The sequence below is a fragment of the Macaca nemestrina genome, chromosome 18, assembly GCF_043159975.1.
Source record: "Macaca nemestrina isolate mMacNem1 chromosome 18, mMacNem.hap1, whole genome shotgun sequence".
In the NCBI taxonomy this organism is placed as follows: Eukaryota; Metazoa; Chordata; class Mammalia; order Primates; family Cercopithecidae; genus Macaca; species Macaca nemestrina.
In genome coordinates, this window is record NC_092142.1 from 18,834,064 (window position 1) to 18,852,320 (window position 18,257).

Here is an 18,257-nt window from a genome sequence, read left to right on the forward strand (position 1 = left end):
AATGCATATACCTTTTTTTTGTTTGTTTGTTTTTGAGACAGAGTCTCACTTCATTGCCCAGGCCACAGTGCAGTGGTGTGATCATGGCACACTGCAGCCTTGATCTCCTTGACTCAAAGGATCCTCTTGTCTCAGTCTCCCAAGTAACTGGGACCACAGGTGTGTTCCACCATGCCCAGCTTTTTTTTTTTTTTTTTTTTTTTTTTTTTTTTTTTTTAGCAATGGAATCTCACTGTGTGGCCCAGGCTGGTCTCAAACTCCTGGAGTCAAGCCATCCTCCCACCTTGGCCTCCCAAAGTACTGGGATTATAGGCATGAGTCACTGCGCCTGGCCTAAATGCATATACATTTAACCCAACAGTTTCACCTCTGGGAATCTATCCCACCTGTAATAGCAAACTATAAGAAGCAATTCAAGTGGCCATCAATAGGAGCTGGCTAAATAAATTATGGTGTGTCTGTATAGTGGAGTATTATTGGCTCTATGAAATGAAAAGGCTGGGCATGGTGGCTTACACCTGTAATCCCAGCACTTTGGGAGGCCAAGACTGGCAGATCACTTTGAGCTTAGGAATTCAAGATCAGTCTGGGCAACATGGTGAAACCCGTCTTTACTAAAAATACAAAAATTAGCTGTGTAAGGTGGTACACGCCTGTAATCCCAACTACTCAGAAGGCTTAGGTGGGGGAATTGCTTGAACCCAGGAGGCAGAGGTTGCAGTGAACTGAGATCAAGCCACTGCACTCCATTCTGGGTGATAAAGTGATACTCTGTCTCAGAAAAACAAACAACAACAACAACAAAAAAAAAGAAAAAAAAAAGAAGGGAAGGAAAGGGCCAGGCATGGTGGCTCACACCTGTAATCCCATAATCCCAGCACTTTGGGAGGCTGAGGCAGGAGGATAACTTGAGTCCAGGAGTTCAAGACCATCCTGGGCAACATAGCAAAACCCCATCTCTACAAAACATTTTTAAAAAATAGCTAAGTGTGGTGGTACAAACCTATAGTCCCAGCTACTCAGGAGGCTGAGGCAGGCAGATTCCTTGAGCCTAAGAAGTTTGAGACTGCAGTGAGCTATGATGCACCCTAGCAGAATTAAGACCGTGTCTCGAAAAGAAGAAAAAAAAAAAGAAAAAGAAAGGAGGAAAATGTAGAATACATGGTGGTATTCACTTGTGTCTCCCTACGGAGACATTAAAAGGATACCCAAGAAACCGATAGAAGTGGTTTCTCTCAGAGGGTGCGCAGGGCAGTGAGGCAGATGGGATGGGTCAGGAGAGAAACTGCACTTGGTACCTTCTGCAGCCTTTTTGAATTTTGAACCATGGGAATGTTTTACCTATTCAAAACCAAACATTCACACAAAGTAGCTGCTTTCAGCACTGCCGCAGGTCCCCGTCCTTCCTCTCCACTTCACAATGGTGTCCCCAGGGTGCTGTTGTTTAAGTCTATTGTGAATAATATTCCTCAGGACTGTTGAGGCAGCCTGCATGGACAGGTCCTCAAAGAGTCTTTGTTAAGGTTTGGGGCTAATGAGTGTATGCTTTGTAAAAAAAAGAGTGAAACCCTGACTTGCTTGGTGGAAATGTGGAGTCCTGAGCTCCATTTTTTCTGCACATGGTCATTACTCTGCTCTAAAAGAAGATGCTTGACAGTACAGGGACAGGTGTTTCATGGTTGTTGACATTGTTGACAAGAGGGTCAGAGCATCTTGCTGTGCCAGAGATGCAGACTAGGGCCCCAGCATCCACAGAGACTGGTATGCACAGTGGGAAGACGTGTGCCTGGTTTCTGTTGGGATTTCACTAGAGGCATTGAATATAGAGGTCGGCTTCTGGCTTCAATGCCTGTGTCTCCTCTTTCAGTTTCTCCGCCTGTAGAATGGGGCTATCGTAGACCCTGCCTCCAAGGGTTTCTGGAGAAGATTAAATGAGAGGATTCATAGGAAGTATAATGTCTTTCCTCTTCTAAGAGTTTGCTGGCAGGATTAGAGTCAATGACTTTGAATAGTGCTTGGCACAAAGTAAGTGCTCAGAAAATGCTAGCTGTTACCACTGTTATTATTTATCTATTTTAGTGTCTTTGATTTATAAGAAAGCAAATCAAGACAGGAAATAAATCTAGGATCAAGCGTTGTTTCTCAGAATAGTTGTCTTCTAGCTCAACAATAGACAAATAGCTTTTTTCAGTAAAAATAATTTTGTAGTTAAAGGGTTCTTAAAATATGAAAGTGAGGCCCAGTACAGTGGCTTGTATCTGTAATCCCAGCACTTTGGGAAGCCAGGGCAGAAGGATTGCTTGAGCCCAGGAGTTTGAGACCAGCCTGAGCAACATGGTGAGACCTCGTCTCTACGAAAAATTTAAAAGATAGCCAAGCATGGTGGTGCGTGCCTATGGTCCCAGCTACTCAGGAGGCAGAGGTGGGAGGATCCCCAGAGCCCAGGTAGTTGAGGCTGCAGTGAGCTGTGATTGCCCCATTGCACTCCAGCCTGGGTGACAGAGCAAGACTCTGTCTCTAGAAAAAAGTAAAGTAAAAAAGAATGTGGAGATGAATTTAAAAAAAAAGAAAAAAAAAAAAAGAAAGCTAGTTTTAGAGGGATGGCAACTTTTGTGTAGGAAATAAAGGTGTTTTGTGCTGGGTTCATTCTGTGTGCCATGGGAGGTGAGAAGTTATGCAGCTGCGCATAACTGCTGTGTGATGGTCCGAGGTGATATTGCATGCATCCCTAATGCCAGGGTGCTGGTGTCATCCCAGGGGAGGCCTCTCTCTACACGAGGTGTGGCTGTAGGGAATCCATAGCCCCTGATAAGGAAAGCACGTTCTGCCAGGAGGAAAAAAGCAGGTGGCTTTGAGAACTGGGGTTTGTTCTCTAAGGTCTTCCAGGGTCTTCCAAATGGAGCCAGTGGTTTGGAGCAGTGCTTCTCATACTTGGCTGCACATTGAAATCACCTGGGGAGCTTTAAAAACACCCACAAAGTCCCAGCTGCATCCAGACCATTTATATGAGGACTTGTGAGGATGGACACAGACATCCACAGATTTTCAAGAGTCCCAGGTGCTTGGAGTCTGCAGCCCAGTTGGAGAAGCACTGGCTCAGAGGGAAGAGGGAGGTTTGTTCCTGTTTCTGTAGATTCCAGAGGCAAGGCAAGTTTTAGCTCAGAGACCCACTGGTGTCTGCCTAAATCGGTGGTTCTCACACTTCAGCGTGTATAAGGATTTCCCAGCAAGGTTATTCAAAAATCCATATTCCTAGTCCTCATCCTCCAAAATACTTTTTTTTTTTTTTTTTTTTTTTTTGAGACAATGTCTCACTCTGTTGCTCCAGGCTGGAGTACAGCGGCACAATCATAGCTTCTATCTCTGCCTCTCAAGTAGCTGGGACTACATGTGTGCACCACCACGCCTGGCTACAAAAATATTCTTTTCCAGTAGCTATAAGGTGGCCCTAGGAATCTGCATTTTCAACAAGTGCTATTAGAAAATTTTAATGTAGGTGGTCCAAGGCCAGGCGTGGTGACTCACACCTATAATCCCAGCACTTTGGGAGGCCAAGGCACACAGATCACTTGAGCCCAGGAGTTCGAGACCCGCTTGGGCTGGGAACATAGGGAAATCCCATGTCTACAGAAAAATAATTAGTCAAGCATGACAGTGCATGCCTGTGGTCCCAGCTACATAGGAGGCTGAGGTGGGAGGATTGCTTGAGCCCAGGAGGTGGAGGCTGTATGTAGTGTGCTGTGATCACACCACTGCACTGCAGCCTAGTGACAAAATGAGACCCTGTCTGAGTGAATGAATGAATGAATGAATGAATGAATGAATGAATGTAGGTAGGTATTTAGGCAGGTGGTCCATACTAGGAGAAGCACCTGAGTGGTACCTCTTAGCTTGGCTGGCTTCCTTCACTTAACCCTAACACTGTGTCATCTCTTGATATCATTTGATCCCACGTTCTTTGACCTGAAATGATCTTTGTATTTTCCTGTCTCTTTTTCCATGTATGGACAAGCTGTGTTGTTCTTTATTGCCCTGAATAAAGGGGCTATGAAAAAAAAAAAAAAAAAACATAGAGGGAAATACTTTCACATTGAAGGTGACTTAGGAGAGCTTAGAAAATGAATAAGAACTGTAATTTTTTACCTCCACATATTGATAACATTTTCCAAAGTAACACTTTTGGTACCAGTTTAGGGGTCCAGGCTGCCCATCTGTTGTGTAGAGTTTTATCGGAACACAGCCACATGCATCTGTTTGCACATTGTGGCCGCTTTTGTGCTACGATGGCAAAGATGAGTCATCAAGAAAGCGACCTATGACCTGCAAAACCTCTAGTATGTTCATCCATCCAACAAGTATTGAGTACCCTCTGTGTGCCAGGCAGTGAACAAAACAAGCACAGATCTCTGCCTTTGTGGAACTTGAATTCTAGTTGAATCTCAAATTCTGATGCTTCTAGGGACCAGGCAGGTCACATAAAAGAGTGAAAAGCACACTGATGATGAGAGATGGTAGGGGGTGGTGGAGACTGTGGCAAACTGGTTAGTATATATGCCATTTCAAGGGGCAGCTACTAATTTGCTCTAGCTGTGTTATTCTATAGAGATATGGCCACATTTTTAGCATATTTTATGTGAAGAAGGAGAAAATATGGCATGTGAGTTCTCCCAAGTTGTAGAGTTTATTTTAGTTTTAGTTTTAGTTTTTGAGACCGGTCTTGCTCTCTCACCCAGGCGGGAGGGCAGTGGGTGATCATGGCTCACTGCAGCCTTGAATTCCTGGGCTCAAGCAATCCTCCCACCTCAGCCTCCCGAGTAGCTGAAACTACAGGCATGCGCTGCCATGCCTGGCTAATTTTTAAATTTTTTGTACATTCCCGGTCTCACAGTGTTGCCCAGGCTGCTCTTGAACTCCTGGGCTCAAGCAGTCCTCCTGTGTCGGCTTCCCAAAGTGCTAGGATTACAGGTGTGAGCCACTATGCCCAGCCTCTCCCAGTTTTTACCTGTTGGTAACCAATCCAAAAAATGTTAAAACACTTTGTGGGCTGTTGTGGTGTGGCCACGCATAACTGGTCACAGGCTGGATTCAGCCCACGGGCTGCCCGTTTTCACCTCTGGCCTAGCATGGAATGTGGACCATCGTCTGAGTAGATGGAGATACTTGAGACTCCTTTAGACTCCAAAGAGTAAAACTTTCACTTTCCTGCCTTTCAAAGAAAGTAAAAGTCTACTGGAAGAACTAAAAACAAAACAAAAGAAATGTGGCTTAAAATCTGTCCCACCAGGTGGCAGCATATCATCACAAGTTGAAGCCTGTCTGGGAGATGATCGCTCTGGGTCTCTAATTAACAAACATTTATTTACTGTTTGCTCCTGAAGAGTGTGATACTAACACCATCTGTCCTTTTCCTCCCAGGAAAGCTCGTGTACGAGCGCATCTTTTCCATGTGTGTGGATAACCGCAGTGTCTTACCAGGTAATGTCACAGCTGTTCCTGGAGTGTCATCCTACCCTGGAGTCAGGACTAGAAGGCTTTTATTGAGTCAGGATTCATTGAAGCTTGATAAAGGTTTTAATTTGGGGTGTGTTCAAGTAAAAGAAACACCTTTGAAGATTTCTGATCATCTCAGTCTTCTAAAAACATTAGAAGGTTTCTGAATGGCCTGTGTAGGAACTAAGGCAAGTAATTTGAATCTGCAAGAATGGAAAGGCATCACAGTTAGATTCAGCTGAATTTTCACATCAATATATTTTCCTCTGCTGCTTGACTTTAATATTTTTCCTATGTATCGTTCCCTCCTAAGAAGCAAATTGCTTGGGGAAAAAAAAAAAGCAAAGACGACTTTATGTATATTAAAGAACGATGTCAAATAGATCGATAGTAATTGATGCTTTGAATTCACAATCTATACCTAAATAATTTTGCATTAAATTGACTGTCAATCAAGTTTAAATTCCCTGGAGGTTATAATGGGACAAGTGGATGATGAATTTCTTTTGTCATATAAATGGTAAGAATGATGTGTCTGGCAATGTAGGACTCTCAGCCGCAGCATCCTTTGCCTTTATTCCTCTTTTTAACTTCCGAGCACGCCTATGAGAAAATGTTCTCATCTGTCCAAGCTAGAGTAACCAGCTTGCTCCACTGCTGCTCCACTTCCCTCTGCTCCTGCAGTGGGGCTTCCCAGGAGGTGAATAGAAAGTGTTTGTGACAGTAACCTGTAACCTGACCTTTATTCTTCCTTCTTTCCTCTTTCCTTTATTCCTCCCTCCCCTTCTCCTCCTTCTCTCTCTTCCTCTCCCTCCTCTCCCACCCTCTCCTTTTCTCTCTCCTTCTGTTCCTGTCTGTTCATCAATCAATCTGTCTATCTTTATTTATTTTTTTTGAGATGGACTCTTGCTCTGTCACCCAGGCTGGAGTGCAGTGGCACGATCTCGGCTCGCTGCAGCCTTTGCCTCCCGGATTCAAGCGATTCTCCTGCTTCACCCTCCTGAGTAGCTGGGTCTACTGGTGCCTGCCACCATACCTGGCTAATTTTTGCATTTTTAGTAGAGATGAGGTTTTTACCATGTTGGCCAGGCTAGTCTCAAACTCCTGACCTCAAGTGATTCATCTGCCTTGGCCTCCCAAAGTGCTGGGATTATAGGCATGAGCAACTGTGCTTGGCCCTTTCTTATTTTTATTTTTTCTATTTAATATTTTTACTTTTCATCTTTGTAGACACAGGGTCTCCCTATATTGCCCAAGCAGCTCTCAAACTTCTGGGCTCAAGTGATCCTCCCACCTCAGCCTCCCAAAGTGCTGGGATTGTAGGCATGAGCCACTGTGCTTGGTCTGTCTTTTTAATACTGTTTAATGTGCACATTTGTCAGAAAGAAAGAGACAGAACTCTACAGGCTTTTAGGTCTCGAAGTGCTTTTAGGACCCATCTTGTTTCATCAGAGATGGGCAGACCCAGTATGGAAGGGTCTTGCCCAGAGCCCTGCCACCAGCTACTGAGAGCCTTGCTCTTCGCGCTGCACCTACGTTGTCCAGTACAGCATCCACTGGCCACGTGTTGCTCTTGAGCACTTGAGGTGTGGCCAGTCCAAATTGAGATGCGATGTAACTATTTAAAAAGACGCTGGATTTCAAAGACTCAGTACAAGTAAAAGATGGTAAAGTAGCTCACTAATAGTGTTTATGTTGACTACATGTTGAAATGGTATTCTGGATGAATCGGGTTAAAGTACATTATTAAAATTAATTTCCCCAGTTTTTCACCTTTTTAATGTGGCTCATGTGGTGTTTCTTTGGGATCCTCCATGCCACTGCATCATACCTGTGATGATGTTTTTCAGCAGCTCCTCCCATGTTCTGGCCATCTCAGGGTTGGAGGCAGTGATCCGGGACAGGCAGAGGCCAGCCCAAGTGGAAAGGAAAGGCCTTCTCTGCTGGCTTGAGGATTTGGGAAATCTGAATTGTTTGTTTATTTATTTATTTTTGAGATGGAGTTTCGCTCTTGTTGCCCAGGCTGGAGGGCAGTGACGTAATCTCGGCTCACTGCAACCTCCGCCTCCTGGGTTCAAGCGATTCTCCTGCCTCAGCCTCCCAAGTAGCTGGGATTACAGGCGTGCACCACCACACCCAGCTAATTTTTGTATTTTTAGTAGAGATGGGGTTTTATCTTGTTGGCCAGGCTGATCTTGAACTCCTGACCTCAGGTGATCTGCCTGCCTCGGCCTCCCAAAGTGCTGGGATTACAGGCGTGAGCCACCACGCCTGGCCGAATCCATTTATTTAATTCACACTTGCCAGCACGTAGCATGCTATATACTATTGGCAGCAAACTTGAGCCAACAGGTGGGATTGAACCAAAATAGATTTTCTTTTGGCAACAACAGCATTAAAAAAAAATGATTTTTGATACAGGCTCTAGTTCTTCCTATTGTTGTATACCCAACCTCTGAAAAATTGTTGTATTTACCTTCCTGGCCCCCAGGGGCATTTGAGTTTGCCTCTACTGCAGTAATCTTCCTTTCTTCCAGTCTTCAGTGACTATCCAGACAACATTTTAGGGCCAATTAAGGAAAAATTACTAATAACTAACTCCCTGCCTAAACTTAAAAGTTCAAAACAACAGATGAGTCCTTGTTTAGATATGTTAATTATAGCACTTTCATCACTAAAATTCTTCCCTCTCCAAATAGCTATTTTTGACCTTGAGCAAAGCAAATCATTTGTTTTTTTTTTCTTTAAATGATATCATTGTTTGTTTTCCTTTTAGCTAAAATCTTCATCTGCTTGTGTTCACTCCAGTTCCAAGAACCTGAAAAGAACAGTAGATTCTGTTTTTCGAAGTTGTTGGTGATCTGAGGAATGACTCTTAAGTATAATTATCATGAAAGCTTTAGAAATCTCCTGTGCAGAATTCTGCCCAAAGAGATTATGTGTGAAGAGAAGTTTAGTGGCATTTGTACTCATTCTTTCCATTTAAATCAAGTTCTGTTGGGTGAATTTCCTACTTGAGCCCTTTGCCTTCGAGAGTTTTAACTAAGGTATAGCTCTTCGGGGTTGAGAAAGATACAGTGTCTTTTGGGTTCATGAAAAGTACACACTACTAGATGTGGTCATTTTTTTCCCCAGCAGTTCTTAATCCAGCATATACATAGAGAGGCCATTGACTCTGAGAAGTCAAATCATTTTCTTTCCAGCTTGGGAGAAATAATTTGGGTTTATTGTATTATAGTTCCCATCATCATCTTCTCAGCACTCCCATCTTCAGTTTTCCCCTGAGGCTGATGTGGGCCACATTGGGATAAGCAATGGCCTTAACTGACCTGGCCTTTCCAGCACATGCCAGCTAAGATGGTGCCAATCCCTATAACACTGTTACGTAAAGAGACCTCTGGGTAGAGACTTGGCAAATAAATGAAAGAACTAGACTCATTGGTCTCCTGCCGCCTCTTAAAATATCCACAGAAGTTCAGGTTTGAAAAAAAGCAGCACCATAAAAGAAAAATAAATGGGAGCTAGAAAGAGAATCTCTGTTCTTTGTTATATTGAAGTATCTTCTGAATTGATTTCCGGATTTTGAAGGAGTCCCCATGTAGCAGCCCATGTGCTAAAGTATAAACCGTGTCGTGTCATGCCATTCCTGTGCTCAGAACCCTTCAGGGGGTTTCCATTATGTTTAGAAAAACTCTCAAACTCCTTACCAAGGCTTTAGCCCTGTGTGAACTGGCTTGTGATGCTGGCTGCACCTCTTTCTGCTCAGCAAATTGGCTTGCTTTTTGTTCTTTGACCATAGTGAGGTTATACCTACCTCAGGGCCTTGCATTTGCTGTTTTCTCTCCCTGGAATGTATTTCTTCCACATCTAGGCATGGCTGGCTCCCTTTCATAATTCAGGGCTCAGCTCAAATACCGCCTCTGTGGGAGCCTTCTCTGACCACTGCATCTAATGAGCCCCTTCCCCTAAATCTCACTCAAGTCACTCTTTATTCCAATACCTAGTTTAGTATCTTTAATAGTGCTGTTAGATATAATCTTATTTGTTTGCCTGCTTACTCTCTTTCCTGTTTGTCATTTGTCTCCCCCCACTGGAATGTAAGTTTTATGAAGATAGGATCCACCTTGTGCACTGTTATCTCCCCAAAGTCTAGAACACCACCTTTAGTTGGCCCTTAAGGCATTTGTGTTGAGCACTTGAAGTAAAGGAATATAGTACTTAGTTTACTGTAAGATCTTAAAGTCCTGCATAACAGAATCCTTTTCCTAAATTATTCCTTGAGCTGGAAGGAAAGCCTAAAGAATTCTGTATTGGTGTATACAGATTGTCGTCTAGCTTGCAGTCAATGTGTGTATGCAGGGCAGCCTGCCTTTAGCCTGATTTCCAACTCTTTCAGGCAACCTGAACCAGTTTGTTTTAGCCTTTGCTGAATCTCAGTTCCTTCAACTAGAGAGTGAGAGATTTTATAGATGACCTCAGAGACCTATTTTTGCTTTTGGATTTTAAGCCACAAGATTCAGTCATATGAAGGGAGATTAACACTGCTCCTCCCAGTCCCCAAAGAGAAGATTGACAAATGAATGTAAGAATAACTGCTATCTTTTCCTGTCTGGATCTCTTGAAAGTAGAAAAAAAAAGTTACTTCATGTGTAGAGATCTAGGCCAAAAAGGGGAAAATGGTCATTTCCCATCCTTTTGAAAATGGTAAGCAAATAGTTCTCAAGTGAATGAAGCATGCCAGCCAGCCAAAAATAGACTGAGGAGATTGTAATTTCAAAATATCTGCAGTTGTGATTAGTGACTCTTCTCTGCTAGAGAAGTACCTAGAGATTTATCTTTTTTTTGCTGATTCTATAGGAATTTTGATCACCTTCATATACCACGAAGTGACAGAATCAGGGATGAAAATGACTCATTGCAAAACAGGATGAGAGCCAATAAGCTAAGAATCATTTGCTATATTAAAGTAATTAACTTCTCCCTTTTAATTTATTTATTCATTTTTTAGAGACAAGGTCTTGCTCTATCTTACTCTGTCTCGCTCTGCCCAGGCTGGAGTGCACTGGCTCGAACGTAGCTCACTGCAGCCTCAAACTCCTGGGCTCTATTGATCCTCCCACCTCAACCTTCCAAGTAGCTGGGACTACAGGTGTGAGCCACAGTGCCTGGCCAGCTTCTCCCTTTTTGAATTAATCCTAAAAGTATAAAACATCCAGTGGTGGGATGGAGCTCTAATCTTTACCAAAATCATTTAGAAGAAATCATTTCCATGTGAGAGTTTAACAGTGGCCTTCATGATGTTGATAAGTTTTCTGTTTTTTCTTTCATTTCTCCATATTCTCTTCCATTGCTTACGATGTATGTCAAGTCCAGAACTGTGAGAAATAAATTTCTGCTGTTTAAAAATATGTATATCAGGGCCGGGCGCGGTGGCTCAAGCCTGTAATCCCAGCACTTTGGGAGGCCGAGACGGGTGGATCACGAGGTCAGGAGATCGAGACCATCCTGGCTAACACGGTGAAACCCTGTCTCTATTAAGAAATACAAAAAACTAGCCAGGCGAGGTGGCGGGCGCCTGTAGTCCCAGCTACTCGGGAGGCTGAGGCCGGAGAATGGCGTAAACCCGGGAGGCGGAGCTTGCAGTGAGCTGAGATCCGGCCACTGCACTCCAGCCTGGGTGACAGAGCGAGACTCCGTCTCAAAAAAAAAAAAAAAAAAAAAAAATATGTATGTCAGAATCAAGCTTGGGTTCCAGTTCCAGAAAACTCAAAATAACAGTAATGAAGGTCAGGGCTGATGGGCCAGCTAGCCCTTGGTGCCAACGACCCTCACTTCTATCTTGCTGCTCTCATAGTCAGTATGGCTGCAGAGGTTCCAGCTGTCATGTCTGCATTCCAGTCAGTGAGCAGGAAGAAGGAGTGAGGGAAGGCAAGCCCCTTCTCTTAAAGATACTTCTCAGAAGTTGCCCTTCTATTTATATATCCTGGGACCAGAACTGACCCACACGACACACCTAACTGCAAGGATGGCCCTGTGCCCTGCAGGAATATGTGAGTTCTTTTATTAAAGAGGAGGACAATAGCTAATGGAGTAAACTGGCAGTTTCACAAGGTGACTCGTCTTGGAGCCAGTCATGAACCAGCAACATAATTCTGGCTGGTTTCTCACCTCAGGGGCCTTGCTTTACCTTCCTCTGGCCCATTGTGATGTGTAGAGCAAAAGCTTAGATCACATTTCATGTTGCAGTCGCAGTTCCCTAAAGCATCTGGAATTCTCAACAATGTTGTCATAGTTACTGGGAGGTAACCAAGAACCTCTGGATTATATTAGAGGCAGTGGCTAAGAATGTCGGCCGCGACTGCCTGGGTTGAATTCCAGCTCTTACATTTGCTTGCTGTGTGCCTTGGGTGAGTCACTGCATTCCTCTGTGCCTTGGACTCTGCATCTGTAAAATAAGATAATAAAAGTACATACCTCAGAGGGTTGCTCTATGGGATCAGGTGAGCTGTCTGTAAAGCACTGTGAACAACACTTGGCACTTAGAAAGCCTGCGTTTGTGGAAACTATTGTTATCATCAGTTGCTTCCTAATAGTGATATTTGGAAAGAAAGACACAGGCGGAGTCACCCCCTTTTCTGCTCCACGGTAATGTGTTCCCATCTGGGGACTCAAACAGATCCTGAGATTTAGGAGGGCTGATGGGTCTTGTTTTTATATTACAGATCACTTTTCTCCAGAGAATGCCAATGACACGGCCAAGGAAACATGCCTAAATTGGTTTTTCAAGATTGCCTCCATCAGGGAACTCATTCCAAGATTGTATCCTTTTTCTTTTTTCTTTTTTTTTGTCTGGTGATTTTCAAGATAGGCTAAAAGCGTTGTACTGTTAATAGAAGCCATGTGATGAGATGCCCTGACATTCTTATTGAAAATTTGGTCCCGTTACAGTCGCTAGCCTGAAAATACATACAGGGCAAGCCACATTGTAGAAACCCTTGGACTCTTGCTCTTTCCAGTTTTTTTGTCTTTTACTTTGAACACGATGCCATGTGTCAGGCATTTGTTTCCTTGTGGAACATTCCCACCTTAATTCTCTCCATTAAAATGCTTTACATTTGTATTTTCTCTGATTCCAAGAACTTGAAAGAACAGGGTCAAGCTTGGCAGGGCAAATGCCAATACTGAAGAACAGAATTCGACTTATACATAAATTGCATCTTAGTTATCTAAAGTTGTTCTTTTTTTTGTTTGTTTGAGATGGAGTCTCACTCTGTTGCCCAGGCTGGAGTGAAGTGGCACAATCTCCGCTTACTGCAAGCTCTGCCCCCTGGGTTCACAGCATTCTCCTGCCTCAGCCTCCCGAGTAGCTGGGACTACAGGCGCCCGCCACCACGCCCGGCTAATTTTTTTGTATTTTTAGTAGAGATGGGGTTTCACCATGTTAGTAAGGGTGGTCTCAATCTCCTGACCTCGTGATCCGCCTGCCTCTGCCTCCCAAAGTGCTGGGATTACAGGCGTGAGCCACCGCGCCCGGCCTCTAAAGTTCTTTCTTTCCCAATAAAGCATACAAGTGCTCAAAACCCAGTTTATATTTCAGCATGCAACTATGAGTCAATGTGTTACATTTTCCACAATTTATTTTAGATAAGTATGAAACTTTGAAAACCATATGTAGAAACCATAAGCTACCTTAGTTCGCTGGATTGTTGAGGGCCATCGTGGTCCCTGTGTCCTAAGACCTGCCTACTTCTATTCATGGATAGTTTAGTCTTTTCTCCATAGGGAGTAGACCTTCTGGAAAACATCTTCCTTAACGGGATGTTCTTGTAGTTACGTGGAGGCATCCATCCTGAAATGTAACAAATTCCTCTCCAAAACGTAAGGCTCTTCGGTAAAATCTAGAACCATAAAATTGTTCAAAATCTCCCATGTGTACACAGATAGTAATGGCAATGTAATAGTAGCCATTATTCACTGAGTACTTAATGTGTGTTAAGCACCTCTGTGCATTTTCTCGTTGAATCCAAATGAAAACTGAATGAAGTGGAGACACCATCCTAATCCGCATATTAGGGAGAGGAAAACTCAAGCCAGGAGAAGTTGATTGAGGAGGTCATGGAAGATCAGCTCAACTGGATTTGAATCTTGGCTGTACTGGTACTAGCTGTATGGTCTTGAGCAGGTTTTTTACAGCCCCAGAACCTCAGGCTTCCTCTCCTGGGAACATGACCCTAAGAAGAGGTCTGAGGGGGTCCTTCGGGTCATACATGCAACAGTGAGAGTCACACCTGGTACACGGTGGGCCCATCCTCCGTGTTGGCTGCTGCTGTTGATCATGATGAAAATGATGATGTCAGAAGCAGAAGCCTTTGCCCTTAGTGGCTTAGGTCCATGCTACTCAATTTATCACAATGTTTTGAGAGTAATTACAGGACACCGGGGACTCAGATCTGCTTTCTGCAGAGCAGGTGAAATGCTGAGTCATGTTAGATAGCTAGATAATAAATTCCTTGAAGCCCGGGAGTGACTGATTCATGGTGCTCCACAGATAGCTCTTCTGATTGGATTTAGAATTTATCTCAAATGTGTTGGATTTGGATCTAGGGATACCTGGAGTAGTTTGGGGGAATAACATGGGTACTGAAGAAACAGTTATTTTGCCTCACCAGTTGGAGGAGGATAATGCCTTAGGCAGAGGGAAGACATACGTTGCAGGAGAAATAAATAGTAATTCACATTGTTGGTAGTTGGAGGATGTCAGATGCCAGCCTGAGATTCACGGAAGGAACAAGTTACGGGATAGTAAATCTGTGGCAAACAAAAATAGATGTGGAGAGAAGATCAAGGGGTGCCCAGTCGATGGAAAATAATTGGAGACAAAAGCTGTTAAAATTAATAAAATAAATGTCACCTCGATTGGGGAAAAAAATGTGGTTAGCCTCCACCACTGAGCAAACGATAACAATGAAATCATTCAATGAACAAATTGTATCAGAAGAGAAAGACTGTTGTTACATTGCCTTAGAAAACTGAAACTTTGACCTTGGTTTGTTACTGAAACTTGATTTTTCCTCTCCGCACCACCCCCCTCACGAATTTAGGAAGTTTTTATTTTATCTTTATTTTAAAAATAAAGGAACAGCGAGTTCTCATGTTGAGTGTAATGCTGGCCTCTTTTTGTCTCTCGCAGGGGAATTTCAGAGTGCCTGCCCCGGTTAACATGCATGATCAGAGGGATCGGAGACCCACTGGTGTCGGTGTACGCCCGTGCCTACCTGTGCCGGGTAGGTCATGCGAGTCACTACCCTTGACAGCACGGCTGCCGCCTGTCTCCTTGAATGTTCACCCAGGGCCCTCCTTCCCCACCAACCCACAAGTCATTGAGAGAAGGACTTTATTAGTGGCTAATTTTAGATCATATCTCTGCCACAGAAAGTAGAACTGTAGGGTTTCTTTTAAAAATTAATTTTAAAGTAGACCAACTTACCATAGCTCTAATTAGGGGATGTTTAAGGTCATCTTCTTACAAATGAACTGGTTTTCAAATTAATTGTTTCTCAGTTCTTGCTGCAAAGGAGGCTCCCAGGGCCCTTTGGCTGACAAGTTGCTTTTCATTGACTTGAAACATGCTCTTCCTTTGTCTTGACTTTGATTGCTTTATTAGTTTTCTGCTTGGCAAGGGAGCAGTGTCCCACATGACGGCAGGCCTCAGGATCTGTGTGGCCTGGCTTAGGTGGCTGCTGTGAAAGCAGGTGGAGGGACTGATTAGAAATTACTTGCCCATGCCCTGCTTTAAAGCACTGTGAGGCGTCAGCTAAGCCATTAAGTTTTTTGTGTCTGGAAAAACGTAACCAATGAGGTTATGTGGTCTTTCTTTTTTTGAGATGGAGTCTCACTGTGTCGCCCAGGCTGGAGTGCAGTGACACCATCTCAGCTCATTGCAGCCTCCACCTCCTGGGTTCAAGTGATTCCCTGTCTCAGCCTCCTGGGTAGCTGAGATTACAGGCGTCTGCCACCACGCCTGGCTAATTTTTGTATTTTTAGTAGAGACAGGGTTTCACCATGTTGGCCAGGCTGGTCTCAAACTCCTGACTTCAAGTGATCTGCCCACGTTGGCCTCCCAAAGGGCTGGGATTACAGGTGTGAGTCACTGCGCCTGGCCGGTGTATGGCCTCTCCATGGTTTTCTTCAGCTCACACAGGGTCTTTGCCTCTGTCGGGACTCCCCTAGCAATGAGAATCTTCCCTGTCGTCCCATCAGTATTGCACATCCTTAGATCATTGCCCCTGATGAGCCCCAGACTTCCTTGAGGACAAAGTTGCAGTTAGAGCCTCCCCCATGAGTTTGACCTTGTTAAACTAAAAGATGAGAACATGTAGCCTGTGATTTGCTGCTTCTGCGTGACAGCCAGCAAATGTCGGCAGCCCTGTGGTCTCAAGTGTCACGAAAAACTAAGTCAGTGCCTTCAGAGTGAGGAGTAGATATCCATTAGGAAGGGCACTTTTTATAGGTCTGTTTCTTGATACTGAGAATGAAAGAAAAAGCCTTTCGTTTAAGGGCACCCTCTTCCCTCTTTGTAGCAGAGGCCAAAGTGTGTATGCATCGCCCACTGCTTGAGACCTGTCGGGGGGGATTTTCCATCCAGAGATACAGGTGTGTTTCCAATATATTAAAGCTTGAATACTCCTCCCAAGTCAGTGTTTGCTGAGGCCCGACTGTGCACAGAACACAATGCCGCGTCCTCTGGGAGAGAGGCAAAAGATACTGTTTGCGTATTTCTTTTTTCTTTTTCTTTTTGAGATGGAGTCTCGCTCTGTTGCCAGGCTGGAGTACAGTGGTGTGATCTCAGCTCACTGCAACCTCTGCCTCCTAGGTTCAAGCAGTTCTTTTGCCACAGCCTCCCAAGTAGCTGGGACTCCAGGTGTGCACTACCACGCCCAGCTAATTTTTGTATTTTTAGTAGAGACGGGGTTTCACCATGTTGGCCAGGATGGTCTCAATCTCTTGACCTCATGATCCATCCGCCCCGACCTCTCAAAGTGCTGGGATTGCAGGCATGAGCCACCACACCTGGCCTTTTGTTGTTGTTGTTGTTTTTTGAGCCAGAGTCTCACTCTGTTGCCCAGGCTAGAGTGCAGTGGTGCAATCTCAGGTCAATGCAACGTCTGCCTCCTGGATTCAAGCGATTCTCATGTCTCAGCCTCCTGAGTAGCTGGGATCACAGGCACCTGCCACCATGCCCAGCTAATTTTTGTATTTTTAGTAGAGATGGGGTGTCACCATGTTGGCCAGGCTGGTCTTGAACTCCCCACTTCAGGTGATCTGCCTTCCCCGACCTCCCAAACTGCTGGAATTACAGGTATGAGCCGCCACGCCCAGCCTTGTTTGTGTAGAACATAGCAAATGCTTTTAACACACGTTGACATCACTTGAATAAGGCCTGATGTTGGAGACCTGGTAATGAAGACTTAGACTCATGCTGTCTTTTATGCAAATAATTTGGTTATTAAAGAGAAATCAGAAAGTGAGGAAGTATGTATTTTTTGCAAGCCTGTTCCCTTTTAATGTTTGAAGTCAGGTACATGAGCTAGGGTACACAATCATATTTGTTACATATAAAGTGCCTTTGAATGGCACATGCAACTTGAAACACAGTGACGATGAGGAGAAGATGCAGAGGACAAAGCAGACCCATCCCAGGAAGATTGGTAGTGGAGTGCCTGGCATCTGCTGAAATCATTTTTGTCAGTCCAGGCAATGCGTTGATTCCCCTGGTTGGGTAGTTTCTAAAAGTCTCTTTAACATTAAAAGAGTAAGAGAGACCAAGCACAGTGGCTCATGCCTGTAATCCCAGCACTTTGGGAGGCTGAGGCGGGCAGATCACTTGGGGTCAGGAGTTCAAGACCAGCTTGGCCAACATGGCAAAAACCCGTCTCTACTAAAAAATACAAAAATTAGCCAGGCATGGTGGTACACGCCTGTAGTTCCAGCTACTCGGGTGGCTGAGGCACGAGAATCACTTGAACCCAGGAGGCAGAAGTTGCAGTGAGCCAAGATCGCGCCACTGCACTCCAGCCTGGTTGACAGAGCATGACTGCCTCAAACAAACAAACAAACAAACAAACAAAAGAGCCTGTGTGTTAGTAAGATTTCTTTCAGTTGCAAGTGCCAAAAACCCAGTTCATACTACTTTAAGCAAAAGTAGGAACTTACTGGCCAGTGTCTGGAGAGACCAGGGGTAGTGCAGGGACGGCTGGATGCAGGCCCTCAAAGGGTGCCGTCAAGAATCAGCCTCTCCCCGCATCACTCAGCTCTGCTGTCCTCTGAGTTGGCTTCATTCTGTGACTTGCTTTTTTTATATGATGGCCCATAGTGGCCTCTGGCTTCCATCCTACCACCTTAGGAACCTTTTGGAAAGTGTGTTTTCTCGCCAGTAGATCTAGCCAGAGCCTCAGGGCTGATTCTTGGTGGATTACCTAGGGTTGCTTGTCCACCCCAGTCACGTGGCCATGGGTTGGGGTCTGGGTGCTTACTGACTGGGCCTGGGTCACATGCCCCTGCGTGGAACTCAGGGTGAGGTGGATCCAGCTCCACCACAGACCTCATGGTCTGAGAGGAAGGTTTGATTCCCCAGAGACAAATGTAATTTGCTGATACCAGCAACAGGGGGGATGAATGCTGGGGAGGCCGAAACGGCAGATGGGAATCATGAGCAATACCCTTGCTGCTCTGAGGAGACACGTTTTAGACCCGAGCAGATATCCAAG

At 44.5% G+C, this 18,257-nt stretch overlaps 1 protein-coding gene and 1 long non-coding RNA gene across 4 annotated transcripts in view; one reads left to right on the forward strand and one right to left on the reverse strand.

The window, feature by feature from the left end:
- Nucleotides 1-18,257, forward strand: part of VPS35L (VPS35 endosomal protein sorting factor like) — a 148,249-nt gene that overhangs the window by 40,594 nt on the left and 89,398 nt on the right. For both annotated transcript variants that reach the window (XM_011747083.3, XM_071084199.1), the window contains exons 9-12: nucleotides 5,416-5,475; nucleotides 12,213-12,309; nucleotides 13,321-13,368; nucleotides 14,681-14,774. In XM_011747083.3, coding sequence (XP_011745385.2) covers nucleotides 5,416-5,475; nucleotides 12,213-12,309; nucleotides 13,321-13,368; nucleotides 14,681-14,774 — 299 coding nt within the window. The remainder of the gene's footprint in view (nucleotides 1-5,415; nucleotides 5,476-12,212; nucleotides 12,310-13,320; nucleotides 13,369-14,680; nucleotides 14,775-18,257) is intronic.
- On the reverse strand, nucleotides 5,516-8,089 carry LOC139359843 (uncharacterized). 2 transcript variants are annotated; one of them, XR_011616335.1, is made up of 3 exons: nucleotides 7,967-8,089; nucleotides 7,322-7,437; nucleotides 5,516-5,693 (listed from the first exon to the last, which is right to left on the reverse strand). It is a non-coding gene; the product is annotated as an uncharacterized lncRNA (long non-coding RNA). The 2 variants fall into 2 exon arrangements; XR_011616336.1 differs by having other exon boundaries at nucleotides 7,264-7,437.